Source organism: Ursus arctos, unplaced genomic scaffold (genome assembly GCF_023065955.2).
Source record: "Ursus arctos isolate Adak ecotype North America unplaced genomic scaffold, UrsArc2.0 scaffold_7, whole genome shotgun sequence".
Taxonomy (NCBI): Eukaryota; Metazoa; Chordata; class Mammalia; order Carnivora; family Ursidae; genus Ursus; species Ursus arctos.
The window spans coordinates 7,879,939-7,902,786 of NW_026623089.1; the positions used below are offsets into that span (position 1 = coordinate 7,879,939).

The following is a 22,848-nucleotide window of genomic DNA, read 5'->3' on the forward strand; positions in this document are numbered from 1 at the left end:
CCTTGGAGATATTGTGGGTTCGGTTCTAGGCCACCTCAATAAAGGGAATGTTGCCGTAAATGGGGGTCAAATGAATTTTTTGGCTTCCCGTTGCATGTAAAAGTTATGTTGACACTATACCACAATCTATTAAGTGGGCAACAGCATTATATCTAAAAAATAAAGTGTATACCTTAATTAAAAAATACTTTATTATTAAAAAATGCTAACCATCATCTGAGCTTTCGGGGAGTCATAATTACTGATCACAGATCACTGAAACAAATACAATAATGAAGAAGTCTGAAATACTGTGAGAATTACCAAAATGTGACACAGAGACATGGAATAAGCAAATGTAATTGGAAAAATGTCACCAATAGACTTGTTCGATGCAGGGTTGCCACAAAACTTCAATCTGTAAAAAAACCCATAATATCTGTGACATGCGATAAAGTAAAGCACAATGAAACCAGGTGTGCCTGGGCAGGACTACCATTTAGTTACTAAAATGATTTTAATATTTTTACATAACGTAAACATCAGATTCTTTAGGGGAGTAATTTTTAAAAATTTTTAATTGAGGTGTAATTGACATACAACATTACATTACTTTCAGGTGTACAATACAATGATAGGATATTCGTACATATTGTTGTTATTTGTATATATTGCGAAATAATCACCATAGTAAGTCTGGTTAATATCCATCCTTATACATAGAAACATTTATTTAATTCAATGAAAACTGTATTAAAAAGCTGGTAAATCATAGGAGGTATATTTGATTTAAACTTTAAAAGTGAATGTTAAGAATATGGTGAATGAAATTAGGTGATGAAGGAGAGGAAGGGGACATAGCAGGGGGTAGAAATGAATTCATTACTGCCTATAGTAGGGAGTCAACAGAGACTTTCTAAGAAAATATAGAATTAAGCATGTTGCACAAAGGTGTGTAAGTTATGTAGTTATTAAATTAACCACTGAAACAAAGACGCACCTTTAAAATTTTTAGAGGATAAGAAAGGAAACTGGTGAACATGGGGGGGAAGAGAGAGGCAAACCAGGAAACAGACTCTTAACTAGAGAGAACAAATTGAGGGTTGCTGGAGGGGAGGTGGGCGGGGGGATGGATGACATGGGCTGTGGGGATTAGGAGGGCACTTGTGATGAACACCGGGGGATGTGGGGGAAGTGTTGAATCACTAAATTCTACACCTGCTACTAATATCACACTCTATGTTAACTAACTGGAATTTAAATAAAAACTTGAAACAACAACCACAGAAAAACCAAAAACAAACAACCCCCAAAAAGAGTAATAAAGAAAGAGTAAAAATCACTTATAGTGCCAACAAAAAATAAAGTATATCAGAGGAAGCATGGACTTAAAACCAAGAAAACAGCTCAGTAGTCAAAGATGAAGCACCAGCAAAAGAAGCAGGAAAAATACAGTATCTGAGAAAAGCTGATGACTCTTGATGACAAAGAACATTCGTCTGTGGGCTAAGTTGACCGCTCACTTGTTAGTAGAAGAAAACTAACTTAGGTTGTATCATAAAGCGAATTCAGCCACAGATGTCAGCAGATAATGAGCCTGGAACAAAGTGAGTCATGCTTGTACCCCCGTGGCTCCGTCTACTGAGTGTGGACTGTGTGCCAGGCACAGTACAGGACTTCCATAGGACTTGTGAAGTCCTTCCTATGCTCTATTTCTGTCCCTATGTTACAGCCCAATGGCGGTATCCAGATAATGAGCCATAGCCAGGACTTGAACTTAGCCCCCATGGGACCCCAGAGGCTGTTCCGTGCTGTGCTGCCTCCCTAGAGTGTAGGAGCAAATCTCTATCTTTATGTGGATTGCTGACAGGTGAATAAATAATTGTTTGAGAATTAAACTAGTTATTCCTTTGAGAGGCGATGTTTCCCGTGTTTTAGTGGAATTGAATTAGAATATTGACGTGAAAATCCTTTACCATCTTTTTCCATTAGTACATTCCTTCCCCTGTCTTTTCTTTTTTTAAACAAGTGGCTTATGGTGTATTTAATAGATTTTACTTTAAGATGTTTTACATTTCAAGCTCTAGGTCTTTGTTGTTTTCCTTTACCAGTGCAAGGACCTATTTAAGATATGATTTTGGGTTTTAAAAATCACTTCAAAAACAATGAATATTTCTTTTCAACCAGCTCTACTGAGGATTGAAGTCTGAACTGGGACAAGATAGTCTGCTGATTTGCAGAAGAATCAGCTGATTTGTACCTGGGCAGTTCAACGGGTTTATCAAAGGTCTATCACAGAGGTTTACCGCAGGAGATATGCTGGGCAGATGATGGCCAGGATGGGAGGTGTGGGAGGGGTGTGGGAGATTAACTGTATTGATCATATGTCACACCTGACATTTTTAGGTAATGCCCCCCTCCAGCGGAGGTACCTCGTTGGTAACATGTAAAGTTTCAGCCCCTGCTTCTAAGATTTTCCTCAAAGATATTTTAAAATAACTAGCACATTATTCTGTTTTTGTCCTAATAGTCCTGGGCTATGTCTGCACAGTGGCAGCTGTAAATCAATTATCCTGGAATTGCTAAAGAGTTATATTCACTTGGATATCGCTTTTTAATTCATTCCAGATGCTTCTGTAGAGAGGCAGCCCATGATTATGAATTATAGTGCAGATCAGTGACTTTACAACAGCATAGTAATTTTGAGATTCATTGTTTTCTTTTCTTTCTTTTTTTCTTTTTAAGATTTTATTTATTTATTTGACAGAGACAGCCAGCGAGAGAGGGAACACAGCAGGGGAGTGGGAGAGGAAGAAGCAGGCTCCCAGCAGAGGAGCCCAATGTGGGACTCGATCCCGGAACACTAGGATCACACCCTGAGCCAAAGGCAGACGCTTAACGACTGCGCTACCCAGGCGCCCCGCGATTCATTGTTTTCTGCATATACTGTAAGGCAGAGCGCTTTTCATGATGCCCAGTGTGTAGCAGGAGCTCTGTCGACACCTGGAAAATGGAAGAGTAAACAAAGCAGGCTTTACGCCAGTCGCCCTCTGGATCCGTGCGTGCCTTTCCCTTCGCTTTTTAAAATTCAAATTTATATTAATCAGTTTTGTAAGCAAGTAGTTTGACAAATCAGAGTGTTAAAGGATGATTTAAAAAACCCCAGAGAATGGTGGTTGCCAGGGGCTGGGGAAGGGCAGGTGGGGGCGGGTAGGACAAAGGATACTGACTTTCAATTATAAGGGGAATAAGTTCAGAGGATTTAACGCACAGTGCATTACTGTGGTTAATTATATGGTACTGTGCACTTGTAAGTTGTTGAGGGCCGATCTTAAGCATTCTCAGCACATAAAAAGTTAACCCGGAGGTAATCGATGTGTTAATTATCTTGATCTTGGTAATCATTTCACAGTGTATATGTACCTTGTACACTTAAAGTAGAGCAGATATTTATGCCTGATATAGTTACGTAATATATTAAATATAGAATTATGTTTGTCAATTATTCCTCAATAAAATGGGAAAAAACAAAAAACAAAGGTGCCTTGCCAGTGCACCCCCATACCTACCCACCCCCTGAAGCCATCACATGTTGTAAATGAGGCAACTTACTCCAAACTCCTTTTAATTGTTTCTTTGGGAATTCAAATATTTCTACTTTATTAAGTGGGTGGGGGTAGGGGTAGAGGGAGAGGGAGAGAGAGAATCTTAAGTAGTCTCGACGCCCGGCATAGAGCCCAGTGCGGGGCTCAGTCTCATGACTCTGAGATCATGACGTGAGTCAGAACCAAGAGTTGGATGCTTCCCGACTGAGCCACCCAGGTGCCCCAAATATTTATTTCTAAATAGTATGCACGTATTGATATGTATTGATTTGTAGATTTTTGACTTTTTATTCTGAATTCCTATTATAGGATGAAAGTTTCAGCTCATTGTTATGACCCCTTTACCTTAGCCTCTTTAATCCTTCCAGTAAAATTATATCTCAAATTTTGGTAAATCTACATTAAAGGTTTTCATTATTAGGACTGTGTAAATATGCTTACTACTTGAGCCAAGAAATAGTGCAGTTTTGAGCCAAGAGAGACACACTGTATATCCTTTCTTGACAACTTTTTGTTTTCCTAAAGCTGCTTATATTTTTTTTAAAAAAATTCCCATGCCCTGTAATAGGTCGGGGTCTGTAAAATACCCTTTAATACGATTTTCTATAAGGTCAAACCTGTTCAATGATTTTTAGTCTCACAGTTGTTTTTTATGTTTCTGTAAGACATTCCTCCAGGAGCCCTTGACCTGCCGTGTTGTGAATGGCTTGCTTTCCAGGTCTTGATACAGCTGTTCTCCTGGGACTATCTCCTCCCTCATTCTGGAAATTCTCTCCTATGTTGGCGCCCTTGATTTTTGGATCTCGTATCTTCTTTTTAGTGTTCTGCCTCATTTTTGCGGAACGCATTCATTTTACAGCTTTATGGAATTGGTGCGTGAGGAATTTTTGGAGAATCTGTGAATCCAAAAACGTCTTTATTTTACCATCGCAATGGACAGTTCGGCCGAGTGTAAAATTCATGGTGAAAAGTCTTTTCCTTCAGGATTTTGAAGTCATTATCCCTCCGTTCTTTGAGCTTCAGATGTTGCTACTAGGAATTCTGGTACTATGCTGGTTCCTTTGGCTTGGTTTTATGTATTTTATTTTTTGTTTCCTCTTTGGAATCTTCTAGAATCTTCTCCATGTGTGATGTTTTGAAGTTTCACAGAGATATGTCTGGGTGTGGGTCTTATTCATCGTAGTGGATTCTTAGTGTTTTGGAGACTTAAAACTTACAGATGTGGGACATTATTCGCTTATAGTATTTTTTTTTTGTAACTTCCTTCTCCGCTCTTATTTTTCTTTGATTGCCCATTGTTGCTGGAATGTTCACATTGCAAGAGTTCCTTTTTCCTTTCTAAGAATATCCTTCTTTTGTTTTATGCAAGAGCTACTTTTTCAAGGGATAGTCATCACAATTTCTTTGAGATTTTCTTCTGTTCCCCATTATATTTTTAGTTTATTTAATTTCTGTTTGTTGGAAGCCTGGCTGCCTTGTGTCCTGGAGCTGGAAGGAGGAGGGGAGCTGGGTGTCTCACTCTTCAATCTGCTGCTACCCACTGACTGAGTTCCCGTGTTTATCTGTCATGTCATCCCTGCCCTCCAGTGTCTGGAGCCCCCAAATGCAGAGCCTTTAGGATTGTTTGTTTTTTTTAAGAGAAAAATTTCAGGTCTTCTGTGGGGTGGGGAGCTCTGTAGACAGAGCTCTGTGGGAATCTATTTTTTTTTTAAAGGTTTTATTTATTTATTCGACAGAGATAGAGACAGCCAGCGAGAGAGGGAACACAAGCACGGGGAGTGGGAGAGGAAGAAGCAGGCTTATAGCGGAGGAGCCTGATGTGGGGCTCGATCCCAGAACGCCGGGATCACGCCCTGAGCTGAAGGCAGATGCTTAACCGCTGTGCCACCCAGGCGCCCTGGGAATCTATTTTTTTATACATATTTTGAATCCGTTCCCTGTTTTCAGCCCTGCCTTGCCTTTCAAGCTACCTAGGAGTCTAGTTTCTGAGCTTTTTGAAGCTCTGACTTGCTTCTCACCCGTGTTCCCCTTGTAAGCTCGCATCTCCTTCTCTTGCTGGGTCATTCGGGACGCCTCCATCTGATTTCTGTCTTCATATATTATACTTTGGAGATGATAAATGTCTTCTAGTTTTGTCAGAGATCAAGGTTGTATTTCTTTATCTTATTTTCTTTGAGGGGAATTTTTGAGAATAGAGCACAGAGAAATCAACATTTATTCTATCATCTTGAAACAGAAAACTCCCATTTGTTTTTTGTTTTGTTTTAGAGAGAGAGAGATTGGGGGGAAGGGGCAGAGGGAGAGGGAGAGAGAGAGAATCTTAGGCAGGCTTCACATTCAGTGCAGAGCCTGACTCAGGGCTCGATCTCACAACCCCGAGATCACAACCTGAGCCAAAATCAAGAGTTAGTCTTTTAACCATCTGAGCCACCCAGGGACCTCAGAAGAATCCCATTTGATCTAAAATAGATAGTATCAGGTTTTCTCTCTGTCATGGATTTAATAATTTCCACATTTAGCTTAAGCAAAATTTAGTCTGTTAGATGCATTTTTCTAAGGTAAAGAAATGATGAGTATGACTTAATTGCCTGGAGAAAATTACATTAATTCTTAATTTATTGAGCCCTGTAGTACAAATTATCATTCCACCTTAGTGCTGTTTTCAGGACTAGCTTATACTCTAAGGAATCCCACTTTTTATTCCATCAACTTCTGATAGAAATTTCTCCATCATTGTGAAGTCTCCCCTGCATTTTTGAACAGAACGGGATGAGTGTACCTGTCTCTTGGTCTCCAAGACGTCGTCCTGGCGTCACGGATTGCGCCATGCTGGACTTCGGTGACACCTCTGGGACTGGCCCCTCCTCTTTCACCAAATCCTTCCAGGCGCTTGCTTTATAAATTCGTAATTGATTTTGCAGAGGCAGCTGTCACTTCCCTGTGAGTCAGCTTCGGAAAGGGCCTTCCAGTCCCCTGACACCTTACTGCATTTAATCGAATGTCTAGTGTGGCTCAGGAAGAGCTGAGATCAGCAGCAGAAACAAAATACCCAGGCTGGCAGAACCAGGAGCCCCCAGTTTAATTCCAAGTCTGAGTCAAGTAGGCTTTCGGTCGAATAGCACGGGGCGGGGGTGGGGGGGAGCTCCTCTGCGTTGTGATTCTCTCAGGCTGAAAATCCCAGGCTCTGTGGCAGCTCTGTTCTCGTCTGCGTAGCCATTGACCAGGTAATCTCCATCTTGGCATGGCTGCCATTTTGTCTGAAACCCTTCTTTTTGGGTCGGGGCTGTCCTGTGTGTTGCACGATGGTTAGCACGCATCCCTGGTCTCTGCCCATCAGTCGTTAGTAGCACACACATCTTCCAGCGGGGACAGCCAAAAATGTCTTCAGACATCGCCAACTCTCCCCTGGGGGGCGACATGGTGGATTCTTGTTGAGGACTTTAGACTACAAGTCTCCTCTTTTTGCAGATTTTGTAGCTCTGTTCCGAATATTGTAGAAAATGTGGCAGCTAGTGCCTGGAATAGTATTGTAATACTTTATAATTTTGTAGAATGTGGGATAATTCATAAAGCATCCATGTTTCCATAATTTGCCAAATAGTCATTGTTTTACATATACTGATAACTTTTATCACGTGCTCATTTTTTTTTTTTTTTTTTTTTAGCCCACACACAGTATGCTGGGGCCTGTTGGAAGCCCTGTCAGTACTCTAAGGGAGAAATGAGTGTTGTCCCCATTTTGGCAGATGGGGAAACTGAGGCACAGAGCGTTTAGGCAAATTGCCTGGGTTTATACGGGGTGCAAGTGGCGGGACTGGGATTCACACCGAGGCAGGAGGACTTCAGAGCACAAGCTCTTAACCAGCACTTCGTGCAGTGCTTGGTTTCAAGGTGCCAAGACCAAACCACGAGCTGTGCACGTAGACTTTAGCCCGTCTGCCCGTTCTGAGCACCAAGGGGGCAGGACTGCACATGTTTTCCAGCTTTCCATTCCTCTTACCCGGGCCAGTACCTGGCAGATAGTAGAGGCAAGGTGAAGGTTGATTTTAATAAATTAAATAAACACCAGTCTTGTGGGCTGTTTATGCAAAAAGAGGAGCCCAGCAAAAACTCAGTATTACGGTTTCTTGGAAGAAGCTAAATGGTGGAATTGTAAGTGTTGACGTGCTAGACGGTTCTCTGTCACTGGGAGGACCCGGCCTTCGGTGCAGAAGTGCAGGGACTGTACCATTAAAACCTCCAGCCGGGGGCAGTGGTCTCCTTGTTGGTGGGAAGTTTTGGGAAATGAGAGCTCCTGTATCAAAGAGTCACCCTCACTTTAACAAAACCCACCGAAGCATGCGTGTGTCCCAGCAGGACACACTTGCACAATTTAGCCTTTCTTGGATGGTTCTCGAAGGCGGAACCTTGTAGCACTGCCAGGTCCTTATCACAGATGCCCCGGACGCCATGAGACCCTGAGGTGCTGGTTAATTGAGAGCTTGAGTTTCTGGAGAATGTTGACTAATGGGTGTTTCTAGTCAGCTTCCCTTGAGATGGTCGTGCTTTCAGGAGATCAAGATATGTGAGTGTTCTGACATTTGCCCTCAAAGCTCTTTCCAGATTGTTTCAGGAGGGGGTGGGAGTGCACGGACTATAGTTTGGTCCTGATATGAGGCTGATGTTCGCTGGTGCAGAGATGGTAGGGCCCTGCTCACGGAAGCCTTGGCCATGTTGTTTGTCTGCTCTAGCCGGACTGTGAGTTTCACATCACTGTTGCCCATTAGAAGGAAGGCTGCCCTAGAATTTGAGCTGAAAGGTGCTCAGAGGGAGGAAAGATGGGCTGGCCTGTCTTTCAAATATCACTTAGACTTTTTTCCTGATTCTGTATTTGTGAAATAGCTATGGGAATAGCCACGGGGTTCGTGTAGAAAGGGTCTTAGTAAATTAGGAAGCTTCACTTAGTTCAGATGTTCTTTCTTTTTCTTTCTTTCTTTCTTTCTTTCTTTCTTTCTTTCTTTCTTTCTTTCTTTCTTTCTTTCTTTCGTCAGGGAATCCTCTTTTGAAATGGTGATAATATAGGGAAAATTCCAGAGCAGAAACACCATATACCTTGTAAATTCAGATCAAAAGACTCTTTGATAGCAATAGTAGCCAAAACTCAACACATCAAGTGCCTTAAACACCAGTAAATAAATATTCACTAGATAAACTTACCGTTCAACACTCAGCTCACATAGCACCCCGAACCAGATCTCCCCCAGACCAAGTTAGCCATTATCCTTAGCAGTTTGTTCTGTTCCAGAAATAACACAGGCCCCATTGTGTTTCTAATTCATCTGTTTTCATGTCTTTCTTCTTGCCTGGATGGTGAGGTTCTGGGAGGGAACGATTCACCTTTGTATCCCCAGCACCTGGCATGTGTAGGCTGGTATGTAGGAGACGGTCTGTGCCTGCTGGCTGCATGAGTAATAGGGGAGCTCGTTAAATTTCATCTTCCACACTGGGCAAGAAGAGGACATATCATATTGAAATATTTCCAACTCGTTAATAACAAGCCACTCCATTTTATGATTTAGGATAAGGAGTGTTCAGGGCATGGTGATTTTTTTTTTTTATTTGTCCCCTGCTCATTTTCTTCTACCCACCCCCCACCCCAACCCCTGCAAGTCACATGAAAATATTCATTGATTTTGGGTCTTTCTGAAGAACATTTCTCTTTCTTTCCAGGCAGGTATTAATGAAAATGATTTTTACGATGGGGCGTGGTGTGCAGGAAGGAATGACCTCCATCAGTGGATTGAAGTGGATGCTAGACGTCTGACCAAATTCACTGGTGTCATCACTCAAGGAAGGAACTCACTTTGGCTGTAAGTGTGGGTGGACCTGTGTTTTTCTCGACTCCATGCCTTGGGTCTGATGTTCTAGGGTTTATACAGAGACAGGAAAGATGCAGAGAAGTATCTCGTGATAAGCAATAGAAGGGAAGAAAATTGGAATCTGGACAGGATGCTGGGCGTGCTGTAGACATGAGCATCTCTTGAATGATATTGTCCCCTGTACAAGAACAGAGAGAAGGACCCACATGGCAGGTTGGGCTGAGTAGACAAAGGTGTTATTAAAACAATGCAGTTTAGGCAGGTGGCTGCCATCTTGGATCTGTGATGAATTACTGGTACCCTGACTGGTAGACTGAGCACAGCCTGAGGTGGGAACTCTGAGCAAGCAGTGAGCAATAGGTAACAGGTCCAAGCCACTGTTCTGGAGTAGACGGTATTAATCCTTTAGAATCTGAGGACTGGAAGCTGACAGAGGTTCCCAAATGAAGGACTACCAGAGAAGTAGTAGAAGTGAAGGGTGAGCCAGTGTGAGGCCTGAGAACGAGATGGAGCCCATTTCTCAGAATTGACCTTGGGCCTAGGGTTGGGTCAGTAACAAGATGACCCAGTAGTAATCCTAAGAGAGGTAGTCTCCATCCTGTGGTACACACATACAATGGAATATTATTCAGCCTTAAAAGGGGCGGACATTTTGACACCTGCTACACCATGGATGAGCCTTGAGGACATTACGCTAAGTGGGATACACCACTCACAAAAGGATAAACGTTGTGTGATCCCAATGTGAGATTCCTTGGTGGCCTCCAGGGCCTGGAGGAGGGGGAATGGGGAGTTATTGTTTAATGGGTGCAGAGTTTGGGGTGATGGAAAGTTCTGGAGCTGGATGGAGGCAATGGTTGCACAAAGATGTGAATGCACTGAATGCCACTGAATAGTACACTTAAAAATGGCTGAAAAGGCATGCAGAGACTGGGCGCTAGGCAAGGCCTAGAAGGGACCACAGGACCTTGGGTGCTTTCTGAATTTAAGTGAGAATTTTCAATTCCTCTAACATCTGATTACAACTGAGAAGCCAAGGGCACGCACAGATGCCTTCCACACTGACATAGGAAACTGGCCCAGTTAGCGAAGACCCCTCCTGCCCTGCCTGCCTCACCTTTCTGTCTGTGCCACACTCTCGAATTTCATTTCAGCATTTGCTCATTACCTCTTGGCAGTCGTGTAAAATCTGTCTGTAATTTGTTGATTCGATTAATTTTTAATTCCTGGAAAGGTCAACATTAATAAATAAACCAGGATAAAGGAAGGGAACCTGACATCTGTGCCCACATTTAACTGCCTGTCATTGTCACTATAAAGGGGACTTTCTTACATAGTGACAATTGTCAGGCAGTGACTCATCATCTGTTTTCCTCTGAGCTTTTTTATTGTAAAGACGATATTGTAACATCCAGCAACATTTAAAAACATTACCCATGGTTCCACTGTCCTTAGACAAACATAGTTTTTTTTGGACATATTTGTAATCTTATTACATATGCAATCATGTTATTTTAACTTAAGACTGTATCAAAGCATTTTTCATGCTGTTACTGAGACTTCATAATGATCATTTTTTAATAGCCTGTAATTTACTCAGCCGTGGGCCGGCCACCTTCTCAGTTTTCTGGTATCACATATCATTTTGCAAGAAAGCATTTTCTTTTTTTTTTTTTTAAAGATTTTTTATTTATTTATTTGACAGAGATAGAGACAGCCAGTGAGAGAGGGAACACAAGCAGGGGGAGTGGGAGAGGAAGAAGCAGGCTCATAGAGGAGGAGCCTGACGTGGGGCTCAAACCCGGAACGCCGGGATCACGCCCTGAGCCGAAGGCAGACGCTTTAACCGCTGTGCCACCCAGGCGCCCCAAGAAAGCATTTTCATACTTTTTTCCTCCCTTGAATTATGTCCTTCAAATACATTTCCGGAGCTGGGGTAATGTGCATTTTGACAACATTTGGTTATGTATTTGTGATGTTTTGTGTAGAGCATTTTTTTTCACTTTGCTTTTCATCAGCGCCTATATCTGTGCTCGTAATGATGATTTTCGCTCTGTGGTGTACTTTGTGCTCTAATCAGCTTTATTACCACGACAATTGTTTTCACTGTTTAGTTTCTGAAAGGCAAGAATTTGGGGGAAGAAAATGTTGAATTGCTCAAGGGGAATGGAAACTTGGACAGAAAGATTGGTCTGAGATTATCCATAGGGATGAATGAAGGGATTTTACCTTAATGCTTGGATATTAACCCATCTAACCACTGTCATTAGAGAGCCAGTAGTCGAGTTATTGTAGTAGAAAGACAGAGGAGGGGCGCCTGGGTGGCACAGCGGTTAAGCGTCTGCCTTCGGCTGAGGGCGTGATCCCAGCGTTATGGGATCGAGCCCCACATCAGGCTCCTCCACTATGAGCCTGCTTCTTCCTCTCCCACTCCCCCTGCTTGTGTTCCCTCTCTCGCTTGCTGTCTCTCTCTGTGTTAAATAAATAAAATAAAATCTTAAAAAAAAAAAAAAAAGAAAGAGGAGGGTAGGAATAACACTCACATTCCATTTCATCTAGAGCACAAAAACATTTTGGGTAAACAAGAAATTGTGATAGGACAGTACCTTTCTTTGACTTAGCCCAGGACAGGAACATCTTAAAGGGAAGACAAGGGATAGAATTGCTTTTAAGAGTCAGGTGGGTTTTGCTTTGTTTTGGTTTTTTGGTCTAAATGTATTTCAAGTCCCATTGTTCTTCAAGGACGTTGGGAAGAAATTTGATGAGTTTCAGTTTGTCTTACCTCCTGGAATAGGACTGTCTCCACTAAGAGCTGAAGAAGAAATAGGACAAGGATACATTTTGGTATCTGAACCTTTTTTCCCCCAGAGGCATGAATAATGCTGGAAGCATTGGGATCTGTCCCAGTATGACCAGAAAACATGTCAGCCATAGCAACCATCAAATACTATCAGTAATGAAGGCAGCAGGTGTCCCTCATTCCCTCTCCCCGTGACCTTGGCCCCACACTGTTCCCAGGACAGGCATCTACGGTGCCGTGTTTAATATTCCTGTTAACAGGCTTCTGTATTTCTCCCTGCTGGTCTGGGAGTACCTTCATGATAGAGGCAATGCCTGGTGGCCTCGCCCTGTACCAGGCATCTATTAGATGCTCAAGTAATGATTTTTTAATGAACGAATATTGTTAGGAAGTAACAAATTGACAAAGGTTCGTTCACAGGGAATGGTAATGAGTTCATTAATCTGCGAGTGTCGGTGACTGAGAACAAGCTTGCAATGGGAGTCGGGACAGGAGAGGGGCCGTGGAAGATTGAGGAGTGACAATTTCTAGCGATGGACGACAGCACGGACAACAGAGTGCCTTTGGAGTCATGTCACGGCTCTTGACTCTTGTGGGTTATGAGATTTCCCTTCTTGGAACCTCAGTTTGCTGCCTGAAATAAGATAGCTATTCTCTTATCAGGTGAAGATCTGGTGGAGGTCAAATGAATTGTTACAATGTTTTAAAATTACCCTGCACATAGTAAGTGCTCAGTAAATGTTAGTTTCATCCCTCTGCATCTCTTTGGATTTATTTAAAACAGTGGCTTGGAAGCTTTATTTTTAGCCACAGAAACCTTTGGAGGATACAGGAGGCGAGGCTGCCCTGTGCCAATCTGGGGGGTGGAGGGGAGCTTTGCCTGCCTGGCCCTCCCTTCCGCCCATCGTGAAGCAGCCCTGGAGGAAGCCTTCATCCAAGTAGCTCCAGTAACAAGCATACTGAACAGCCCGTGGGCCCTCTGTGCCGCTTACAACCCTGCCAGCTCCTCCAAAGGCCCATGGTGCTTCCTGAATCTTGCTGGGTAAAGGAAAAATGTGGAATTCAAACCAAGACAAGCAAAGGCCGAGTAGGAATTAGAGCTTGATTTTTCTAGTTAAACATGCAGAGCCTACCCTCATCCCAGGGGGTTGCATTTTGGCTGGGAATGTTTTAGGAACGGAAGGGCAAGGGGTTGCTGGCCCTTTGAGGTCGGGGCTAGATGGATATTGCTGTTTATAAAGGCTTCTGTCTGGTTGTTAGAATAGGGGAGCATTTTGGGGTTACAGTACATATATATTTAATGCCTTTCATCTATAGGACTTTCATAGTTAGTATTTGTAAGTGAACAGCCATAATCTTTGTTGTTTCTGACATTCTCTTCGTGTGTTTATGGATTCATTCATCTGTCATTGAGCACTCTGTACTAAGCACTAGGGATACGTGGGGGAGCCAGGAGTGGCCTGCCTGCAGGGAGCTTTCAGTCTGGTGGAAGAATCCAGCATGTTCACAGACCCACTAGCACCTGCAAAGTACCCGCCGATGAGGAATGGGGATAGAGCTGTTAACAGATTTGGGATGTAGGCATGAAGGACCATATGGCAGGTCACAAGGTTTAGCCCAGGTCTGTGACTAGTTCATAATCCAGTTGATGAAAAACTATATAATTCTAGTTTTAATAGTTTTTCTATTTGAAAGTAACAAAATAGAATTATTTTCATGATATTGAATAATTTATATTTTTCACCAGTAGAAATTATCCTTCTCCACTGCACTTCGATTTAGTGAAATGTTAGTATACTAATAAAAGCCAATCTTTAATTTCCCTAATTTCGGAAAGTATATTAGACATATGGGTGTTACAGTTACAACCAATGTGATGATTGAAAAGTTAATTATTCTGCTGGAGGTGAGTAGATGCTATAACGACGTGGGCAAGATACAGGCGATTAAAAATAACCAAATGTTTTAAATTTTAATTGTTTAATAAACAAAACGATTCTCATTCTCTTGAGAGTCTATAAATGTGTCCTTAAAGTGAGGTAGCAGTTTGACTGATGGGTTTGTAAGGTGAGGACTGGGAGGTTTCGGCTGGTTGGCTGAATTTTTAAAAAGCAGTCAGGCTCAGTAGAGCCAGAAAAGCCGGGCCCCGGCGGTGAGCCAGGCTTGTGACCGAGGACAGGGGGATGGCAGAGCTGGCTTTATATTTGTCCGTGGAAGGCTGTAGGAAAGGTTCTGAGGGTGCGCCTCCCGGTGCCCAGTTCTGATGGTGAAAGAAAGGAGATGAGGTGCCCCAGGGAGAGGCTTGACTCCCCCTTCTGCACTGGAGACATCTGTATTTACAGCAGGGGCTGGTGGCCGATGGGGCGCATCGCCGAGGGGCTCGGGGGTGGCTGGGAGGAGTGGGACTGACGCTGGTGGGGGAGCTCACCCTGGAAAGGAAGAGGGTCTCCTTGTCCCTTGAGATACTGAAGGTCGGGGAGAAACCCTGAGGTGGATTCACAGCCCTCGCAGCAGAGGGTTGGTCTTACATTCTTACTGGAGCAGGAGGCGGGGTCCTCTGCAGACAGTGGGTGTGGCTGGTTTAGAGGTTGGAAGCTTCTAGCAAGAGGACAGGGAGTGCTCCGCTGGTGTCCGGAGCTCATCGAATTGTAATGGTCCCACTTGGCACTGGGGGCACTTTCTCCACTAGGGGGCGGTAGAGTTGGTGGCTGTTTCCCTGGAGGAGGTTCAGGGACAAGGGCATTTTGGGAGCTGGTAGGGCACAGAGCACCTTTCGAAGGAAGGATGTGAGGTTCTGCTCCAGGGCTGAAGCAAAGGCAGAGGCCTGATTTCCTGGAAGTGAAGGGCAAGTTCAAGGAGCCATTGGGGATGACGAGGCTTTAAAAGTGACACAGCCTTGGCTGGGAGGACAGGGGTCATCTGAAGACTCTACAGGGTCAGTAGAGGTGATGGGCTGGGGGCTGGGGGGCGTGTGAGCGGAGGGTCAGAGAGGAGCGGACGTCTGGAACTCTTGAGGCTGCAGGGTTGGCGCTCCGTGCTGTCCCTGTTGGGAGCGTCTGCAGGACACGCGGGACCCCAGCTCAGGAGAGGTGAGGAGGGGGCGCCTGAAGAGACGGTGGAGTCTGGGAAGGAGGGAAACACAGGGGAGAAGAGACAGAGGCGAACAGAGACGCCACTGGACGGTGTTCATCCAGAGATGGGGCTGGAGAGGGGACCTTCCCGGCACCTGCCTGGCCCGGGGTTCCACCCAGTGACTGGACCTCTGGCTCCCCAATGGGAAGTGTTCACCCAGGCCTCCCTTTCTCTTCAGCTCATCTGGTGTTTTCTGCCTTCATGGCTTTCTCATCCCCCCCACCCCCGCCTCCCAGAAGGCGCAGCGGCTGCCCACCAGGGCGCAGAGGGCAGGGGTGCCGGGGCTGGGGCCGGGAGCTCGGAGGGACGCCCAGCAGTGCCTGGAGCAGAGCTGGAAGGGAGGCTGGCTGGCACATCACCACTCACCTCCTGTTGAGTGTGTGTGTGTGTGTGTGTGTGTGTGTGTGTGTGTGTGTTCGGAACGCCTGGTGCTGTGTCTCCTCACTTACTGCGACACGAGATGTTTGCCACCTGTGGGGGGCTGGGAAGACAGAAGCTTCCAAACTCCTTTCTAACTTCTTTGAAAACTGACAGTTTTGAATTGCTGACTTTGGCACGAAATGCAGGGGGTTTCATGCAAACCTCTGCAAGTTCAAGCAGAAGGCCAGGCATGCAACCATTTCTTCACGGTGTGTTTCCCCAATGCAGGGAGAGTTTGAAATTTAGTAAAACTCTCACTAATGCCCGCATGGCTCGTTCGTGGTTTCCTGGGTGCCAGCGACTGAGAGGGAGGCTCTCAGAAGGTAAAATCCTTGAAATGGAAACAACTCCAGAGCTCCTTCCCGGGGATGGAACTTCTACCTTGCTTTATTCAAGGGTCTTCGTTCCCTAGCTGTGACTCCCCAGGAAACCCTCCAGAAGGTTGCTGGGTACACCCCATCTTTTCTCTCATCTGTTTCCTGGTGGAGGGAGCCCTGCCTGCAGTGGGACCCCTCCCCTGCTTGGCTCACTTCATGCTTCCACCCCTGGACCCACATAGACTTCGTGGATTGCCCCGCTATCTGTCTGACTCATTCCCTTTGCTCCCTGCACCCCTAGCAGGAGCCTCCTCTTTGTTCCATAGATAAAGCAAGCACACTCCTGCCTCAGGGCCTTTGCACTTGCCATTCTGGCTAAAGCTCCACCCTCTTGCATTCAGAGGCTTTTTTCTGACCATTCTTTTGAAACCCACTCTTAATCGCTCTGTGTCCTCACTTGGCTTTATTTGATGACCTATTTATTGTTGGTACTTGTCCTAATATCACTCCCAGGCAGCAGGTAGGACCTAACTCTTATTTGCCACTAAACCCCCAGTGCTACATAGTGCCCTCCAGAGGGAAAGCCTCAGTGACCGCCGCTCCTGCTGCATCATTCAAAACTGTTCAGACCAGGTCCCGACTCTCTCCTATCCAGAGGCTGCCCAGAATGCACCCCAAGTATGGGGGCTCTTGCATGTGCAGACCACTGAGAAGGAACTTTTCACACCCTCTGGGGATGCAGCTCTCGCATGTCTTCGCTGTCCTTCCTTTTCCGATGACCAGGTCCTCAGGTGGTGTGGGAGGGCGGCCAGGAGCACAGATTCCAGGGTGAGACGGGGATTCCAGACTTCCTAGTTGGCATGGCCCTGCCTATGTTTCTGAGCCTTTCTGTGCCTCAGTTTCTTTATCTATAAAATGATGACAATAGTACCTGCCCCGTGAGGTGGCTGAGGGGACTGAATGAGTTAATACACAGCAGGCAGTTAAGATAGTCCTTGGCACGCAGTGAGTGCCCGGTGGCTGCTGATTTCTTGGTATTTCTTCTGGTCTTTTGTAGAAGGTCCTGCTCACGTGCCAGCCCCTGCCCCAACCCCTCTTTCTTCTCCCCAGCCAGCCCTCTTAGGGCCCTCGGACCACGTCCTCTCTGCTTTCTGATGGCCCTCGCTCCTTCTGTGTGGTCTTCGAGTCCTGAACCTGGGGGCAGCCGCCACCAGCCCGGAGTGGGTCGGTGGTCCAGGTGGGCTCCCAGCCCTTCCCAGCCTGTTTCCTGGTCTGTAGGGAGAGGTGACGACTGCCTCTCTCAGCTTGTTATAATGGAAGATGGAAGCAGTAGCACATTGGGGCCACAGCAGAGACTCCGTGGACCGTGGCCAATGTGATTTATAAAGTGGCCTCACCCTCCCTCTTCCTTGGAGCCCCCTCCCCTAGCGCTTCACAGCTTGAACCTCCAGTGCCTCCTCGTCCCCAGAGGGCACCCAGGAAAGACTAGAACTGGATCAGTCACATTGGAGTGAAGAAGTCGAGCCTGACATTTTGTGAAAACGTTCCTGTGACACATCTGTGTGTTGTTGACATTAATTTGGCTGGCAGGAAATTTCTTTAAATAAAACCACGCTGCTTCCCCATACCAGGGTGGCTGAGCTCTCTGCCTTACTGTACGAGGTGCTGTCAGTAACTCTGCCAGGAACATCCCTGTCTTGTCCCCACTGTGGGGATGAAGAAACTGAGGTTTGGAGAACACAGGTAACTTGATTCTCTCTCTCTGCCTCAGAGCGACTGTACCTGTACTTTCTGCTCCCCCCTCCTCCCACTGTTGCTCACGGTGTTCTCCTACACCTTGAGGCCTCAAGCCCTGTGAATGGACTCGTGGGTGCTTCTGCTTGCAGGGGCTGGGGCCAAAGGGCTTTGCTGGCTGCATCCAGGGCTCACTTACCCTTCGGACACAGCAGGCCCGGTGCCAGGGCCTGGAGACTTTTAGGGGCCTGTGAAAATGTTTAACCTCTTTGAGAAGCTGAATAAAATAGATGAGCTTTTAGATGGAAGAAAATGTTTTAATAGATAATGTTCATATATTCGTCTTTATACTCATGTAGTCAAAAAATGGTTTTTAAAGGAATTTTTTATGGAGGAAGTGGCCTGTGCTCAGCAGAATAGTGGCCTGCCCAGATGTTTATGTCCTAGTCCCAAGAATCTGTGAACGTGCTAGGTTTCATGTCACAGGGGCCTCAAGGTTGCACATGGAATTAAGATTGCTAATCAGCTGACCTTAAAATAGAGAGATGATCCTGGGTTGTCTGGGTGGGCCCAGGGTAGACACAGGGGTCCTTAAAAGTGGAAGGGGGTGGGCACAAGGACAGCTAACGGGACGGCAGCTGTTGCTGGCTTTGGGGCTGGAGGAAGGGGCCCTGAGCTGGGAATGTGGGTGGCTTCTAGAAGCTTCCAGGAGATGCACAGCTCTGCTGACATCTTGACCTCAGGACTTCTGGCCCGCAGAACGGTAAGATAATACATGTATACTATTTAAACCACTAAGTCCGTAGTGACTTTACAGCAGCCATAGAAAACACAGCACCCACAAAGGCAAAAGTTTCTTGGGCCTCCAAAAGTCCTCACGAGGCCTGGCTGCCCCACGGCTTTGCTCTCTGATGCAAGGTCATGCCATGCTAGAGAGCTCCAGCTGCAGGCAGGGACTGCCAGTTAGCTCCATGCTCGACACACGTTTTAACTGAACGGAATTGGGGCCAATTCTCTTCTATTTTTTAGGATTCTTGTGAGCCATTTCTTTGCTTCCTTTTGTCCTGGTCTCTTGAGTGACTCTTCCAGATTTAAAGGGCTTTAAATATCTTCTTTTTACTTTAAGTTCTCTGCTGTGGAGCCCCTCAACTAGGGGAACTGCCTCATCCTTTACCCAAATTTATTGGACTTGGCCCCCAAAGTGGTATTTTTCCCCTTTTACCCTGGTAGACATTTTTTACTGGAGGTAATGGAAACTGGATAGTATTTCTAAGTTTATAACATTCCCTCCTATGGTCTGCATTTTCGAAAGGCCACGGTAACTGGTCCAAAGTGAAAAATCTAATAAATCAATGGGCTGATCTTTCAGTGCCCAGCATTTGTCTGTACTGGGAATATAGCAGACCCATTTAACCATGTGACCGATTCCAGCAGAGAGAGGAGGCGGGACGGAGGGAGGGAATAAGGAGGATGCATTTGTGTTCTTGAGTGTTGTGGGTACCATGCCTATTAGAGACAAAAGGCAACACTCCCCCCACCCCCCATACTGTTTCAAGATGCTACAAAAGGCAACTTTAGACCTCTGGGGAGCAGTGGTCTTGCCAGTGTAGCTTGGCCACAGCCAGAATTTGAGCCTGCAAAGCCCTGTCAAGGAGGTGATGGACAGGAAGAGGAAGCTGCCAGCCTCCCCATGGTTCCAGCAGATAATTGGCCTAAACACTGGGAGAGATTGTTGGGCCCTTCCTTCTCTGACTGAAAAGGGGTTTAATGGTGCTTTCCCTGCTTGCATGAGAAAAGTGGACAGCACTCAGTGCTAGTTACAGCTGGGGTTGTGGCTTATTCGTGGTCCTTCTGGTTGACTGATTTGCTCGTTTGCCATAGCCAGTGGTGTTTGTTGAAGCAGATGGTGGTTGTTGGTGAGGATTTGGGGGGATTCTGTCCTGTGAGGTGGAAGGAGAGAAGAATCTGACTAGCAAGACCAAGTGTCATGAAACTCCACTGTGGTAGACCCCCAATGGGTGCGTCGGATCTTACCCTGTGTCCACCCGAAATTAGTTCTTTGACTGATTTGAGCTACTCATGTTTTCCCCAGTTATTCCCTTTCTTGTCACTTTGCCTTTTGCTGTACAAAAACTTTGCATTTTTATGTGGCTAATATAATTAGTCTCCGAAGGTTTATGTCATACTTAGAAAGGCATTGTCCCTTCTGAGGATGTAAATAATCTCCCCCATATTTTCTTTGAGCACTTTTATGATTTCGACTTCTACATTGAAGACTTTGAACCATTGTATTTTGGGATGTGTGTTGGCATATGTGTGATAGATCAAATGGCCACTAGGACGTCCCAACATTATTTTTTCCCCCCATATCTTCTCCAACTGCTGTGGCCTGAATGTCCGTGTCCTCTCAGAGTTTGTATGTTAAATCCTAATACCTGATGTGGTAGTGTTTGTGGGTAGAGCCTTTGGAAAGTGATTAGGTCACGAGGGTGAAGCCCCCATGATGGGGATTATAAAAGAGGCCCCACCAAGCTCCCTAACCCCTTCTGCCATGGGAGGTTGTAAGGAGAATCTGTGACCGCCCGGCACCCTTGACCTTCTCAGACTTCCCAGCCTCCAGAACTGTGAGAAATGAGTTGCTGTTATTTATAAGCCACTCAGTCTGTGGTGTTTGGTTATAGGAGCCCACAGGGACTCAGAATGCAACTGAAGGGCCTCCAACTTGATATTCTAAATTCCTGTCTCTCATGGGGTTGATAAATTCTAGATATGTCTTTTCCCAGATTTATGGTTTGCAAATATTTTCTCCTAGTCTGTAGCTTATTTTTTAATCTTTTCCACATTTGCCTTCACATGGTAACCTCTTAGAGAAAAGGTTTTAATTTCAATCAAGTCTATTTTATTGATTTTTTTTTCCTTTACAGGTTGTGTTTTGGGGTCATGTCTAAGAGGTCTTTACGAAGCTCTAGACCCCAAAGACTTTCTTGTATATTATCCTCTAAAGTTTTATAGTTTTACGTTTTACATTTAAATGTATGATCCATTTTGAGTTAATTTTTATATATACTGTGAGGTTTAATGGGGTTTAATGATGTATCTCCTTAAACCTGAGGCTGTATAATTGTGTATAGATATATATTTGCTTCCTCACCAAAGTTGAACAGACTGTCTCTCCACCGTAAAATTGCTTTTGCACCTTTGTTTAAAGTCAGTTGGCCGTGGGGCACCCGGTCTGGCTCGGTTAGTAAAATATGGGATTCTTTTTTTTTTTTTTTTAAAGATTTTATTTATTTATTCGACAGAGATAGAGACAGCCAGCGAGAGAGGGAACACAAGCACAAGCAGGGGGAGTGGGAGAGGAAGAAGCAGGCTCATAGCGGAGGAGCTTGATGTGGGGCTCGATCCCATAACGCCAGGATCACGCCCTGAGCCGAAGGCAGACGCTTAACCGTTGTGCCACCCAGGTGCCCCAAAATATGGGATTCTTGATCTCGGAGTGGTAAGTTTGAGCCCCACATTGGGCATAGAGATTACTTAAACATAAAATCTTTTTAAAAAAATGTTAGTTGGCCATATTTGTGTGGGTTTATTTCTGAGTTCTCTGCTCTGTTCCACTGATACGTGGAATCCATACCCCCTTGTCTTTATTAGTGTAGCTGGTGTACCTAGCTATATAATGTCTTACAACAGGGTAGATGGCTTTTCTCACTTTATTCTTTTTCAAAATTGTTTTAGCGTTTCTAGTTCCTTTGCCTTCCTATATTAATTTTAGATTAATATTGTTTATATCTACAAAAAATCCTAAGAGAATTTAACAGGAATTGCATTAAACCTGTCTACTAACTTGGGGGAGAGTTGACAGCTTCACCGTACTGAATCTTCTTATCCACAAACAGGGAATGTTTTCTCATTTATTTAGAATTCTTTGAACTCCCTTGCCAGTGTTTCATGGTTTTGAGTATACAAATCCAGTACCTGTTTTATTAGGTTGACACCTAAGAATTTCCTCTCTTTTGAGCAAATGTGAGTGGTATTGTTTGCTCATATTTTATTTAGGATTTTTGCATCAATATTCATATGTGACATTACGTTAAAGTTTCCTTTCTGTGAGCCGTCTGTTGATTTTTGGTATCAAATCTTCCAAGTGACGCAGGGAAGATTTCCTTGCTTTTCGGTGCTTTGAGTACATCCAGGCATGAGCTTTCAGCGGGGCTGGGGCAGCTCTTGCAAGACTTCCTCTGCCCCAGTGCTCAGGCTGCTAAGATTTTCTGTCTCTTTAGTGGGTTTTGATAAATTCTATTGTCCTAGAAAATTTGTGTTTTGAAATATATTTGATTCGGCAGAATTGTGTAAGGATTCATTTCTTCTGGTCGGTGATTATTTTCTCATGATTTTGAAATATTTGTGCATTTCCTTCTTTTACTTCCCTAGACTATCTAATGCATTGTCTATCTTACCATTTTCCCCTCCTTTTTTTTTTTTTAAAGAATTTATTTATTTTGGGGGGGGGGCACATGAGTGGGGTAGGGGCAGAGGGTGAGAATCTTCAAGCAGACTCCCCACTGAGCGTGGAGCCTGATGCAGGGCTTGATCTCATGACCCTGAGATCACGACCTAAGCAGAAACCAAAAGCTGGATGCTCAACCGACTGAGCCACCCAGACGCCCTTTTCCCTTCCTTTATTAAGAAGAGCATTCCTTGTAATTATTTATTAGTTCTGCAATTTTTCTGTTTCTTGAACTCATTAATTTCTTTAGATCAAGTCTTTCCTTTTGCTTTGTTTAGATTTATTATTCCACTAACTTTCTGAGTTGGATTCTTCATCCATTCATTTCTTTTTCTCCCCTTATTTAGTGATGTCACTTTGTAAGACCAAGACACCTCGGCTGAGTACTGCTTATCTCTGTCCTGGTGGTGCTGACATATGATGTCTTATTACTGTTATTTTCTAGATGTCCTTTAGTTTCAATTTTCATTTTCTATTGGATCAAAGATTGTTTAGG

General features: G+C 44.7%; 1 protein-coding gene across 1 annotated transcript in view; it reads left to right on the top strand.

Annotated features, from left to right (window-relative positions):
- Window positions 1-22,848, top strand: part of CPXM2 (carboxypeptidase X, M14 family member 2) — a 130,902-nt gene that overhangs the window by 43,157 nt on the left and 64,897 nt on the right. Inside the window, exon 4 of the mRNA XM_026494334.4 lies at window positions 9,294-9,433. Coding sequence (XP_026350119.3) covers window positions 9,294-9,433 — 140 coding nt within the window. The remainder of the gene's footprint in view (window positions 1-9,293; window positions 9,434-22,848) is intronic.